The sequence below is a fragment of the Pan paniscus genome, chromosome 2 (assembly GCF_029289425.2).
Source record: "Pan paniscus chromosome 2, NHGRI_mPanPan1-v2.0_pri, whole genome shotgun sequence".
NCBI classification, from domain to species: domain Eukaryota; kingdom Metazoa; phylum Chordata; class Mammalia; order Primates; family Hominidae; genus Pan; species Pan paniscus.
This window is the reverse complement of record NC_085926.1, coordinates 52465080-52477925: the sequence shown is the minus strand read 5'-3', so window position 1 is coordinate 52477925 and position 12846 is coordinate 52465080. Positions and strand designations below refer to the sequence as shown.

The 12846-nt window shown below is 53.7% G+C and overlaps 1 protein-coding gene across 3 annotated transcripts in view; it reads right to left on the bottom strand.

Annotated features, from left to right (window-relative positions):
• NISCH (nischarin) overlaps window positions 1-12846 on the bottom strand; it is a 37657-nt gene that overhangs the window by 10348 nt on the left and 14463 nt on the right. The window contains exons 4-14 of one of the 3 annotated variants that reach the window (XM_034956609.2): window positions 11850-11898; window positions 10778-10941; window positions 10357-10452; window positions 8928-9023; window positions 6145-6297; window positions 5103-5171; window positions 4463-4648; window positions 4168-4296; window positions 2808-2921; window positions 2375-2486; window positions 760-1791 (exon numbers count right to left, since the gene is read on the bottom strand). In XM_034956609.2, the coding sequence (XP_034812500.1) occupies window positions 1772-1791; window positions 2375-2486; window positions 2808-2921; window positions 4168-4296; window positions 4463-4648; window positions 5103-5171; window positions 6145-6297; window positions 8928-9023; window positions 10357-10452; window positions 10778-10941; window positions 11850-11898 (1188 nt within the window). In that variant the 3' untranslated portion in view covers window positions 760-1771. Of the gene's footprint in view, window positions 1-759; window positions 1792-2374; window positions 2511-2807; window positions 2922-4167; window positions 4297-4462; window positions 4649-5102; window positions 5172-6144; window positions 6298-8927; window positions 9024-10356; window positions 10453-10777; window positions 10942-11849; window positions 11899-12846 lie in introns of those variants that run through there. The other 2 variants (XM_034956608.2, XM_034956607.2) reach the window with 2 other exon arrangements.

Below are 12846 nucleotides of genomic sequence, written 5' to 3'. Positions count from 1 at the left end.
GCTGACAGCGACTATGAGACGCCACTGACTGAAAGACGCACCTCAGTTTCAGAGAAGTCACAAGGTGGAAATGCGTGCCTCTTAGAATCAATGAAGTAGGGTGCGTCCACTTCACAGTTGAGAAAACAGCTTCAGAGGGGCTACAAGTTGCTTGAGGTCCCACAGCTAGGAAGCTGGCATGTGAACTCAGCTGACCGAGCCCTGGCTCCTAACCACCTCTCCACACAGCCTCCTCTCAGCCCCTGGGCCTGGCTGGACAATCAACTCTGGCGACCACCCCTATTGGTCACAATCATCCATGGCTCCGACAGCACCTGCCACGACGGGAGGCTGGGTGTTGTCTGGACAGCGCCCCCTTCAGGCAGGCCCGAGTGCCAGTTCCTTCGCAAGCAGGCTCCCTTCTCGGGAATCAGGCTGGAAGCAACAGGCATGGGTCAGCAAAGCTGCTCCCACGCGCTAAAAAACCCTGTCCATCCAGGCAAGACCCAGGAACACGCGGCTGAACAAACACACGGGGAGGCCTCCAAATCAGTGAGAAAAAGACCAACACCTTTTGCCACTACCTCCCACAAGCCCTGTTTGGACCAAGGAAATGTGGACAGGGACAGGGACAGTCTATCTGCTCCCGTCCTGGACCGTGGCCTGTACAAACAAGTGGTCAGAAAGGGCACTCAGCGGATAGAGTGGAGACATCAGGAGAGTCCTTAGGGGTCCGATCTTTGCTGTTTCTCACCAAAAGGAAAGAGAGGTGCACACAAAGACATCCACTGCAGTTTTATTTAAGAGGTGCAAATCTGGAGGCCATGTCCAGAAGTCCAGCGATGGCGGGGACAGACTGCAGAGTGCCCCTCTGCAGAGTGTCCCCAGGGCACGAGGGGAGTGAGGAGGGGGCTGAGCTGGTGCAGAGGCTTCTCCGACAATGTGGGGGGCTGCCTGCAGCTGCAGCCTGGGGACATGGTGCATCCCCACCCATCCAGGGCCTGCTCTTCACTGGCTCCTGCTCTACCTGCCCACTCACTCACTCACTGATCAACAGATGCTGGCAGAAATGGCTGTGTCCCTGGCCTTGAGAAGCAGATGCAGCTCCCTGTCCCCAGAGGCCTACAGTCATATGGTACCTCCACAGGCTCGCTTGGCTGCGCTACAGGAGGCGGCGTCAGGGAAGCTTTCTCACCGTGATATAACCTCCCTGGCTTTTATGTAATAAAATGCAACCAGAAATCCTTAGTCAAGAGTCTGACAGAAGCAAAATGGGCAATCATCCTGGCACCTAACCCCATTGCTCCACGCTCAGGAATTCTCTTCCACATCTCACAGGTGTGACCTCAGTGTGCTGCTCTGCGTCGGGCCTTTTGCCTTAACTTGAATGCTTCTCCCCTCTTCCTGCCCAGTCTTCCTGTCCCTGCTGGGAGGGCTGCTGAGCATTCTGCACCACAGCCGACTCTCCCTCTCATCCTCCGATGTTGCAGTTGCAGCCCGTGTTTTGGCAGTGGTGAGCATTTCACCTCCCCTTCCCGGTATCTTATCCCTCTAAGAGAAAATCCCCACCAGTGGGGTTACCAGGTCAAGGGGTGGGAATGTTTTTCTGGCTCTTAAAACATCGGGTTGAACTGTTTTCCCAAGACCTCACACCAAGTTCTGCGTCTCCAGGAGCCCGGGTAGGCGGCGTCCTTTCCTGCGTGTCCCGAGCCTCAGCTCCACTCGGGACGGCACACCCTCCCCTCTTCCGTGGGGGCCGGGCCAGCAGACACGCTCATGGGACCTGCTTCACTCACTCATCTCCGAGGATGCCTGGGTTCAGAGGTGAAAGCCCTTTGAAAACGCTAAGACAGTGGGCAGACGAATGGGCCTGGTCTTCCATGGGTCCACAGGGACAGAGATGGCCCATCTTGGCCCCACAAACATGGTGTTCTGGGGCTGGGTCACCCCACAGAGATGAGGCAGTGATAAAAGCAAGCTTTTCCCTGCACAGGGATTCGGGCTCCAGACAGTAAAGTCACAAGCCCGGCTTCCTGTAACCAGGAGCCAACCTGCTTGTGCTGCCGGTGAGGGAATGGGTCCCATGAGCCAACAGCCCCGAGCCTGTTCAGAGGGCAGCCTCAGGGCCTGTCAGACACCCTGCGGTCTCCTAGAGGAGCTGGATGTGGGCATCAGAGCAATTGGGAGTCCTCACCAAGCAAGCAACAGCTGGCATCAGGCCAGGCACCCCTGCCATGTGTCCCCCCGCGAGGACCAGCCTGCAGAAGGCACTGCCCTCCCTGTGTCTGACCCTGTTGGAAGCAGGTGCTGGCACCTCTCCCCCAACCCCAGCCCAGCCAGGGGGCCCAGGCAGGGCTGTGTGGCTCCACTAGAAGCAAGATACATACACGATTACCTTGGTTAGAGAGGATGGGCTGGGGCAGGGAGGCAGATGCGGGAGCCACAGTGGGAGGGGAGCTGCTGGGTCTGATGCAGGGGGCAGCTGAGAGCCGGGAGTCTTCACCACCCTGAGGATGAGTGCTTGAGTCAGCCTGGGAGAGAAGAGGAAGCACAGAGCTCCCCAAGGCCAGGGGTGTGAGGAGGGAGCACGACGGTTCCCACCAACTGGGTGGTAAAGATGGTCTCATCATATCCTTAGAGCAGGAACTACCACTGTCCCCAACCCACAGAGAACAGAGAGGCCGCGACTTGCCCGAGGTCATGCAGCCAGGGAGGGGCGCAGCTGGGACTCGGCAGCCCTGAGCAGTCCCATGGCCCAAGCCCCCCGAACTGGCTCCTATCCCGGCTGGCTCTGCACCACTGCCCTCCCACCTGCCACACAAACCCACCTTCTTCTCTGGGTTGCTCAGTTTGGACTTGACCTCCTTGGCTTTCTGAATTGCTTTCAGCACTTCCACAGTGTCCAGCTCCTTCTCTGTGGTCACTGTGTCATCCAGACAGACCTAGAGCATCCAGAAAGTGGCTATCAGCATGGGGACTGGTGATGGCTATCAGCATGGGGACTGGTGATGGCTATCAGCATGGGGACTGGTGATGGCTATCAGCATGGGGACTGGTGATGGCTATCAGCATGGGGACTGGTGATGGCTATCAGCATGGGGACTGGTGAGCATGGCAGGAGGATGGTAGGGCCCTGCTGAGGAGGAGGCGTGAGCACCTGCTGTGGGCCAGGCCACGTGAGGACACCATAGGCTGAGGGAGGCTCAGCCTGCTCAGAGGCGGCTCTTCACTACTCATGGAAGTGACCTGGGAATGCCTTGGAGGGGTCCAGGGAGGTCTCACATCTGTCTCTGGGGTCCCTCACCAAGAACAGGAGGCAGCAAGCTCTTGGGCAGCTGGGACTAGGGTAAGGGGGCAACTTGAACTAAGCCCCCAGTTAGAGGTGGGAGGCAGACTCTCAAAAGAGCGATGGGAGAGCCTCCTGGGTAGGGGAACCAGCGGCAGGAGAGGGCAGGGCCCCCACCTGCAAATGCGGGAGGGAGTGGTGGCTGGCAGGCAGTGGGGGGTTGGGTAGGGTGGTTGAATGAGGGAAGGTCCCAAGGGCCTGGACAGGAGCTGACACTCTGTGGCCTGGGAGCTTCCCAAAGTCTGCAGCCCAGGAGGGGAGGAGATGGCATCTCATGGTCTTGTGACTGTGTGGAGGAAGGGGCACTTGCGGCCACAAAGAGGGAGGTGGGACACAAATAGACTTCCAGGTATTTTCTGACCTGGGATTTTGGGAGAACAGAAGGTCCAAGGACCAATCAGAGAATCAGGGGGCCTGCTCCAGGCCCAGGCGATGGGTGAACCTGGTTAAGGGTGTCTGGTCAGCATCGTGGCAGGTGCACAGACACCGCGAGGGGCAGCAGACACCAGGCTGGGCTACACTGGCAAAGGCAAACCCTTTGGGTTTACAGTCAGGCACTATGGCCACAGGTTGTCCAGGAGATATGAATATTTTAAGGATCTTATTTCTGACCCTTTCCTAGAATAAACAATGTTATCCCAGACAGTAGGGGCAGGAGATGCAAGGGAGCTTTTTCCTGGGGAGATAGTGGACTTCCCAGAACTGAAAAGCCCCTAAGGGACAGGACCTCCTTCTGAAGCAGGCAAGGGTAGAACAATGGACATATATCCCCCTACCGCCCATGCAGACTTGACTGCATCCCGAGGGTCTCCCTGGGCTCTTCTGACTGTGCTGGGGCTCACCTCTGAGGCCCTCTCTCCGAACTGAGCCAGCACCTTGGTCCGGTAGTCGGGGATGATGCTCAGAGGGTTGTTCAGCAGAGACACGTGCTCCAGACACGGGAGGCTGCCTATGCTCCGGACCTCCTCCATCTGCAAGGTATGAGTTCCATCCCCTTTGGTCCCTTCTCTTAACACTTCAGCAACACGCCAACACGTTTCATGGTCTCTTTTAAATGAAAGGAATCTTAACATTCTTCTTTAACATGATACACACCAAGGCACAGAAATCCCAAAACCGTGAGGTCCTTGGGCTCACCTGTTCGATCCTGTTGTCCTGGAGATCCAGGTTGACCAGTGAGTAGAGCTTGTGCAGGCCACTCAGACTCTCTAGGAGGTTGCCTGCCAGGTTTAAGGTCTTGATGTTCCCCAGCTTGGTGTGAAGCCCTTCCAAGGAGGAGAGCTTGTTGTAGGACAGGTCCAGATGCACAAGGTTATACAGGTGCTGCAGCGGCGTGGAGAACAGCGTAAAGTGCCTCAGGTCAAGTCTCCAAAGATAGGGGCCTGACACTAATGGCAGGATGGGCCTTCCAACCCAAACTACCCAGTTCTGCAAGTCACTCTGACAGTTATTTTAGGAAGGGAAGCCCCTCTTCTCTGCCGCACATGCCACAGCACAGTGGCACCCCTGCAGACAGTTGGGGTGGGCGTTGAAAACATGGCTGTCCACCTTCAGGACGGAGGTGCATCATCATGCCTGGTTTGTATTTACTCATGCTTCCTAATTCTTTGGAACTAGAGCAACAATCACTCAGTGCATTGCTGGGATCCTAAAGCGAAGACAGCAACCCCTGCCCTTACAACCCCTGGCCAATTCCCAAGGCTGCGTCAGTCTCCTGAAATCTCAGGGCGGGGCCTTGGGAGTGTGTGCGGGCAGCACTGGTCTCCAAAGGCACTACCTGCAGATTGTCCACAACCAGCAATCCATTGTGACTCAGGTCCAGGAACTCAATCTTTGGGATCAGTTTCTTGTGAAAGAAAAGAACACCCGATGTTACTGTAGGGGGCTGGACCCCAAACACGGTCCCCCACACAGTGGACGGGCACCCCAGGACGCTTCCTCCCGACCATGGACTCCCACGGGCCGTCCCTGCAGGACCACTGGTGGGACATCTCCCGCTGCCCAGCCAGTAGCACATCCAAAGGCACACACAGGGCCCCCAGTGCTGGGCACTACTCAGTTTTCATGGAACACTTGGCTTGTGAAAATGACACACAGCAAGGTCCCAGACAGAGAAAGAGTCTGTTCTTCTTCAACCCGGCCCACACTCCCTGAGCAGCGCAAACACGGGAACGACACTCTTACTGCCCAAATGCCCCCTGGGTGTCATTCTTTCATGGGCACATCTGTCATCTAAGGAGTGATTTTTCTGCTCCACTCTTTGGAGCAAATGTCATCATTTAGTGTGTTATAGTTTACCAAATTTACATGAAATTATTATGTTTTATTTGGTTCTAAGTACTACCTCACCAATTTTAAATGATCCCATTTTTTTTTCTTCTTTTGAGACGGAGTCTCACTCTGTCGCCCAGGCTGGAATGCAGTGGCCCTATCTCAGCTCACTGCAACATCCGCCTCCCGGGTTCAAGCGATTCTCCTGCCTAAGCCTCCCAAAGTAGCTGGGATTACAGGTGTGCACCACCACACCCAGCTAATTTTTGTATTTTTAGTAGAGATGGGGTTTCACCACATTGGTCAGGCTGGTCTCGAACTCCTGACCTCAAGTGATCCTCCCGCCTCGGCCTCCCAAAGTGCTGGGATTACAGGTGTGAGCCATCACGCCCAGCCCCCATTTTGTAATTAACTTAAAATGGCAGGCAATGCACAGAGCACTAGATATAGGTTTTCCGTGGTCCTTCCTAAAAAAGCTGAGTTAAATACTCAAACTCAGGGTTTGGTGGGGCCAGAGAAACCCCTGGCACCTGCTGCTGAGAGCATACCACAGACTCGTCGATCTCGGAGATGCTGTTGTGGCTCAGGTCAAGCGTGGTCAATGCCTGCCAAGTGGGGATGACGGCAGTCACAGGGCCTTCTAGGGTTGTGCCTTCAGGCTCCCACTCATCAAATTCTGAGGCTTCAGGAACAAGGACTTCCTGCATAAAAACATCTGTGTGGAGCACCACACTCGGGCCCTCACGCAACACTCACTGGGAACACAGTCGTTGCAGAATTTAAGGAAGGGCTGGAGCATATTTAGCATGTGGAAGTAAACTTGCATTAAAGCATGCCTTTGGTTCCTATGTCTTTAAACGATTGTGAAATCGTTCAAAGCTGAACAATTTACCACATAACAGCCACTTAGAATAAGTCCTGGCCCTGCTTTAGGAGCAATGCTTTTCAAGCCCAAAGGGCCTTTGCCCTGGTGACCTGGTGATGCCTTTTCTAGCCTTTTCTCTTTTTTGAGATGGAGTCTCGCTCTGTCACCCAGGCTGGAGTGCAGTGGCGCAATCTCAGTTCACTGCCACCTCTGCCTCGCAGGCTCAAGCGATCCTTCTGTCTTAGCCTCCCCAGTAGCTGGGACTAGAGGTGTGTACCACCATGCCTGGCTAATTTTTGCATTTTTAATAGAGATGGGGGCTTCACCATGTTGGCCAGGCTGGTCTCAAACTCCTGACTTCAGGTGATCCACCCACCTCAGCCTCCCAAAGTGCTGGGATTACAGACGTGAGCCACAGCGCCTAGCCGTTTTTTCTTTGAGACACAGTCTCACTCTGTCACCCAGGCTGGAGTACAGTGGCGCCATCATGGCTCACTGCAGCCTCAAACTCGCAGGCACAAGCAAATCCTCCCATCTCAGCCTCTTGAGTAGCTGGGACTACAGGCGTACACCACCTTGCCCAGCTAATTAAAAATTTTTTTTCTGTAGAAACGAGGTCTCCCTACATAGCCCAGACTGGTCTCAAACTCCTGGGCTCAAGTGATCCTCCTGCCTTGGCCTCCCAAAGTGCTGGGATTATAGGTGCAAGCCACTGCTACTGGCCAGCCAACCGTCTTTTCTAGCTTCTCAGAGGCTGAAGGTGAGAATTCAGTTTCCAGGCAGCTGTGCTTTCCAAGCTGATGATGTGGTCCTCACTGTGGACACCAGGCCTTTAAAACCATTATTTCACAGGAATAAAGTCAGACAATGCTAAGATAAGGGGAGTAGCACAAAGCCCAGAGACCATCAAAATGGAGAAAGGCAGGCCTATTTGTTTTGACAAGACCTTTCTTCTCACAATGGGTCGCCCTGGGCTCCTTCAGCAAGACAGTGAGAAGTGCTCGGAGAAGGACCAGGTGGCCCAACACACTCTCTGCAAGCCTCAAGAGGAAAATTTTTCACCAAATCCAAATTTTTTTTTTTTTTTTTTTTTTTTTTTTTTAAGAGACAAGGTCTCCCTATGTTGCCCAGGTTGGTCTCCAACTCCTGGGCTCAAGGAATCCTCCTGCCTTGGCCTCCCAAAATGCCGGGATTACAGGCATGAGCCACCACACCTGGCCCAAACCTAAGTCTTGATCAGGAACCTTAAGTCATAATATTAGCCACTACATGCCTTTTCTATACCCAGGGAAAGATTTTAACATTAGCAAGATGTAATCCGTAAAAAGGTAAACAGAAACATTCCCAATTTGAATGTTTCTGCTGCTCACATATAAACAACATGGCCTAGCATTTCCACAACCTCACCTTCTAATCAAGCCGTGGGGAAAAAGATACAAATGAGTGCTTAGCCAGGGATTGCTAAAGCTTAGAGGAGCAATCTAAGCTTAGTTATCAATCTAATTAATAAAGGTCCCGCCACTTGCCACAGCTTAGCAATTTGTTCATTAAAAAACCAATGACGGCCGGGTGAAGTGGCTCATGCCTGTAATCCCAGCACTTTGGGAGGCTGAGGCTGGTGGATCACTTGAGGTCAGGAGTTCGAGATCAGCCTGGCCAACGTGGTAAAACCCTGTCTCTACTAAAAATACAAAACCTAGGCCGGGCGCGGTGGCTCACGCCTGTAATCCCAGCACTTTGGGAGGCCAAGGCGGGTGGATCACGAGGTCAGGAGATTGAGACCATCCTGGCTAACATGGTGAAACCCCGTCTCTACTAAAAATACAAAAAATTAGCTGGGTGTGGTGGCGGGCGCCTGTAGTCCCAGCTACTTGGGAGGCTGAGGCAGGAGAATGGCGTGAACCCGGGAGGCAGAGCTTGCAGTGAGCCAAGATCGCGCCACTGCACTCCAGCCTGGGTGACAGAGCAAAACTCTGTCTCAAACAACAACAACAACAACAAAAAAAAAACAAAACTTAGCGGGGCATGGTGGCAGGCACCTGTAATCCCAGCTACTTGGGAGGCTGAGGTAGGAGAATCGCTTGACCCCAGGAGGTAGAGGTTGCAGGGAGCTGAGATCATACCACTGTACTCCAGTCTGGGCCACAGAGCAAGACTCTAGCTCAAAACAAAAACAAAACAACACAAAAACACCAATGACATTTTTTATTTTTTGGGGAAAGAAGCCAAGTTCCTTAAAATGTCCTGTTAACAACACGAACTTTTTATGCAGATGTGAACTAAAGTGTCCCAGGGGCTGTTAAGTGCTGGGAGGTCCCCCATGAGTGTGTGCCTACCCCACGGAAGGTCCAGCCTCTGAATACTGATAGACATAGCAGTGTCCTCACCCATCCTTAGTGGTGGAGACCACAGCCCAGGACCCTGATCCACAGACATTGCCCCAGGCAGGATATAGGTGAAGCTTACCTTCATCGAGGTTGCTGAGAAGCGGACACTCAGCGTGGCTAAGGTGGGCTTCGATGCAACCAGCCCTCTGATGTGCTTAGCATCACAGTGACTTATCTGGAACAAAGAACAGCTGCATCTCAGAAACAGAATCCTTGCTCCGTCAGAAGTCCCCAGATGCAGGTGTTTCCTACCCCCATACAAAAGCACAATGACAGGCAACCCAAATCCTCAGAGATGGGAGGCCACTCAAGACCAAAGTGTCTCTTTTTCCCAGTGTCAGTGCTGACCAAACATTCCCTGAAGTATCTAGTAAGAAAGGTGCCTGGCCTCTCAGACTCACAATGGACCACAAATTCCATTTCCTCTGTAAGGGCTGCCTGGGGCTTGGCAGGTGAACATAAAGTGTGGGTCATGGAAACTGCTGGGGAGAACAAGGGGCCTCCACAGCACAGCGAGTGGGGTGGATCCTCCTGTTCACCCAGCCCCCACTCCATGGAACTGAGCTGTCTTGTGGTGAGAAGGGGCAGGCCACAGGTCAAAGCACACTCCCCAAGCCACCTGCCCAAGCACACCCAAGACCCAGATCCAGAGCCTCAGCCTGCTTGGCAGGGCTGGGTCGGGTTTCCCCTTCACTTCCCTGTCCTCAATCGGCAGCAGGGCACACCACAAGTTTCCCTAGACCACTGTAGACAGAACAGCCCAGTGCACAGCAGAGGCTCTGGAGGCAGTCTCAGCTGAATTCAAATCCCAGGTTTCCGCTCATTAACTGTGTGGCCCTGGCCAAACTTCCTTATCTGCCCAAGCCTCAGTTTCCCCAACTGTAAAATGGAAATAAAAGTGCCCTCTTCACAGGGCTGTTGGGAAGATTCAATCAAGGAGACATGGGGCCACAGGGCGGAACACAAAAGCCATGCTCAAAAAATTATGCTTTAAAACTTTTTTTGTATTCATTACTGACTTTTCTTTTCAAAAATGCTAAAATTGGCATTGCAAACCAGAGTCCAGTAGTGACAAATGCAGAGTGTTTCTTGTGTGGGTGCCCCAGAGGGCAGGGCATCTTCAAAGCTCTTTGCCAATCGGCCTTGGGAAATACAGACTTGTATTTAGTTCTGTCTGACCCCCAGGATGACTTCCCAGGACTTGAACTTGAGGTACACATGCCCCCTGCCCCTATGAGGAGTCCTAGAATGAGCCAGGTGCTGGTGCTCCACCCTGGCTAACCGCCCCTGCAGCTCACGCCAGGGAAGGTGTGTGCAGACCAGCCAGGGACAGGAGAGGCCTCTCTTTCTCCGCCTTCAGAGGGCCTGGTCACCTACGCAGAACCTGTCACATACTGCCAAACACGAAAGCACAGCACCTTATGATTAAATTAGGACACCCAACATCACAAACACTCTCTAGCCTCTGAGTTGGGAGCGAGAGGATGCTGTGCAGCGCTGGGCCTTACCTCCACCTGATGCAGGGACTTGAATATTGATAGGTCGAACGGCAGGAGCTGCTCCTGAATGTTGCTGGTCCCAAAAGGTCCTTCTGTGCCAGAAACCTGAAGCCAAAGATAAGGCTTAAATTGGGAACAGTGCCGCACGCCCATCGGGGAGTGCTGCAGCAGCTGACAAGTTGAAGACAACTTTGACCACTTCTGTCTTCAACAAAGCAGGCTCAGGCCAGGACTTAATTTAACGGGACACTGGGTCACGACCGCCCCCTGGTGCCCACAGCCAGAAGCATAGTGCCAAGAATAACCGGGCGGCCTTCCTTCCACCAACAGTCCCCCATGGTCTCCTTCACACAAACTGCCAGCCAGTCCCCCGCAGGTTGCACCCCCACCGACTGCGGGGCTCTCCATGACTGAGCTGCTGCAGCTTTACCTTAAGGTACTTAAGGCGACAGGTGAAGTCCAGGATGTGCCCGAGGTCGGTCTTGGCATCCCCACTGGCGCACGTGGGCTTTCCCTGCTGCAGCTGCTCCGTGACGGCATACAGCTGCAGGGGTCCAATGGCAAAGACCTCGCCGGCCCCCAGGAGCTGTTCTCCTGCAAGAGCCATGCCCTGAAGGATAAGTGTCCAGCCGCAGCCCCAGCCCTCGTGCAGCCAGGATTTCCACATCTTTTCTGTCAATAAGCAGTTGGCAAGCACCCACTGTGTCAGGGCAAAGCCAGCGCCCTGGGCATGCAGGAGCTGCTGCCCTCCTGGGTGCCTGCTAGGCACAGGGCAACCCTAGACATGTGATGACAGAGGAGGGCAGGGCTGTGGGGCTGTGAGGCTGGGGAGCCACTGAGGGAGGAGTGAGGCCGAGTCGAGACCAAAGGCACTGGGCCAGAGTGAGGCTGCGGAGAGAGGCAGCATTCTGGGTGACACACCTATGCTGCAACCTCCGAAATGCAAACACCCAGGTCAGGCGCAGGCCTATGGTGCCAGCATGGTGCAGAGCCTGGAAGCAGGATGGGTTCTGAGCCCAACTGACTGCTGCTTGGTCCTCGCTCCACTCCTCCCAGCCATGTGCCCTCAGGCTGGTGACTGGGCCGCTGACCCCGTATCCCTCCCTATACCTGTGGCTCCTGGGGGAAGGCAGTAAGATGCGAACAGGAAGCATTCATCACACATGAGCTACTATAACTGTGCTCTCTGGCAGGGATGGGACCCAGGGTCAGCTTCTATCTGCCATCTGAGCCCTTTCAGGTAAGCACAAACCAGGTGCGAGGGAGCAGTGTGCTACCCACCTTCCAGCACCCACCACAGCGCTTTGGAACACAGCCCAAGTCTGGGCTGAGCCCCTGACATGGTACTCAAGAGTACTGAGGGACCACAGCTCCTCAGACCTGGCCACCTACAGGGGAGGTAGGTGGGCTCCAGAGTGACTTCTATGCCATCCTGTGCCTCTGGCCGCCTCATGAAACTACACAACTTATGCTCAGTATTTCAGGGACATGTGGCCACATACCTTTCTCAAAGAGCTCTTCAGCCAGTGCTGCGGTGATGCCATTTATCTCCTGCAGAGAACACAAAATTTGCCCTTAGAAAGTCCACCTGACCCCAGTCCCTGGGGTCACATTCCCCGCTATCTATCCCCTCTGTTGTGCCAGTGCCATCTCTCTAGGAAGTTAAACTAAAGAAAGGAGGGCATAAACCTACAATGAAGCAAGAAGCTTAGAAAGGGAAACTAAGTATTCTAGTTATGTGGATACCTGAAATGTCTCCTCCAAAGCAGAAGGGAAATCAGCCTAATGCTGCGACTCCAGTCCATAGGGCCAAGGGCACTGTAGCCCAGGAGGCCAGCAGAGCTGCATTACTCTAAGGGCTTTTGGGAAGCCAGCAGCTCCCAAAACTGGCTCTGGGTGTTCCTAGGAGAGGGTGTGGCAGAGAGAAAAGTCCTGTTTTTTCTGGAAGAGAGGCTCTTATCACCCTGGTGGGATGAAGGACCACCCAGAGCTAACCCTCCCTGGGAATGACCATTTCCACTTCCTCTCACGTTTCAAATGTGTCTCAGGAAAAGAGTGAACACTTGTTTTCTTCTTGTGTTCATCCCTTCCAGATTCACAACAGTAGCACTCAGCCCCAGGGTCCCAAGAAAGAAGCGGGAAGGATTTCCTTTTTAAATGATGTGATGAAGGAGGCAGGACCAGGCCAAGCCCCCAGTCATACAAACAACACGCTTGGATCCTAATTCATACTGGGTCATGCCCTGAGCCACTGAAGGCTCCTGAATCCTCCCAACATCCTACAAGAGGAAAAGAGATAACTGCTTTTTTTTTTTTTTTTTTTTAAATAGAGACAGGGTCTTGCTTTGTCACTCAGGCTGGAGTGCAATGGTATGACCATAGCTCACTGCAGCTTGGAACTCCTGGGCCCAAGTAATCCTCCTGCCTCAACCTCCCAAGTAGCTGGGACTATAGGTGTGCATCAGCACAACCTGCTTTTTTTTTTTTTTTTTTTTTGAG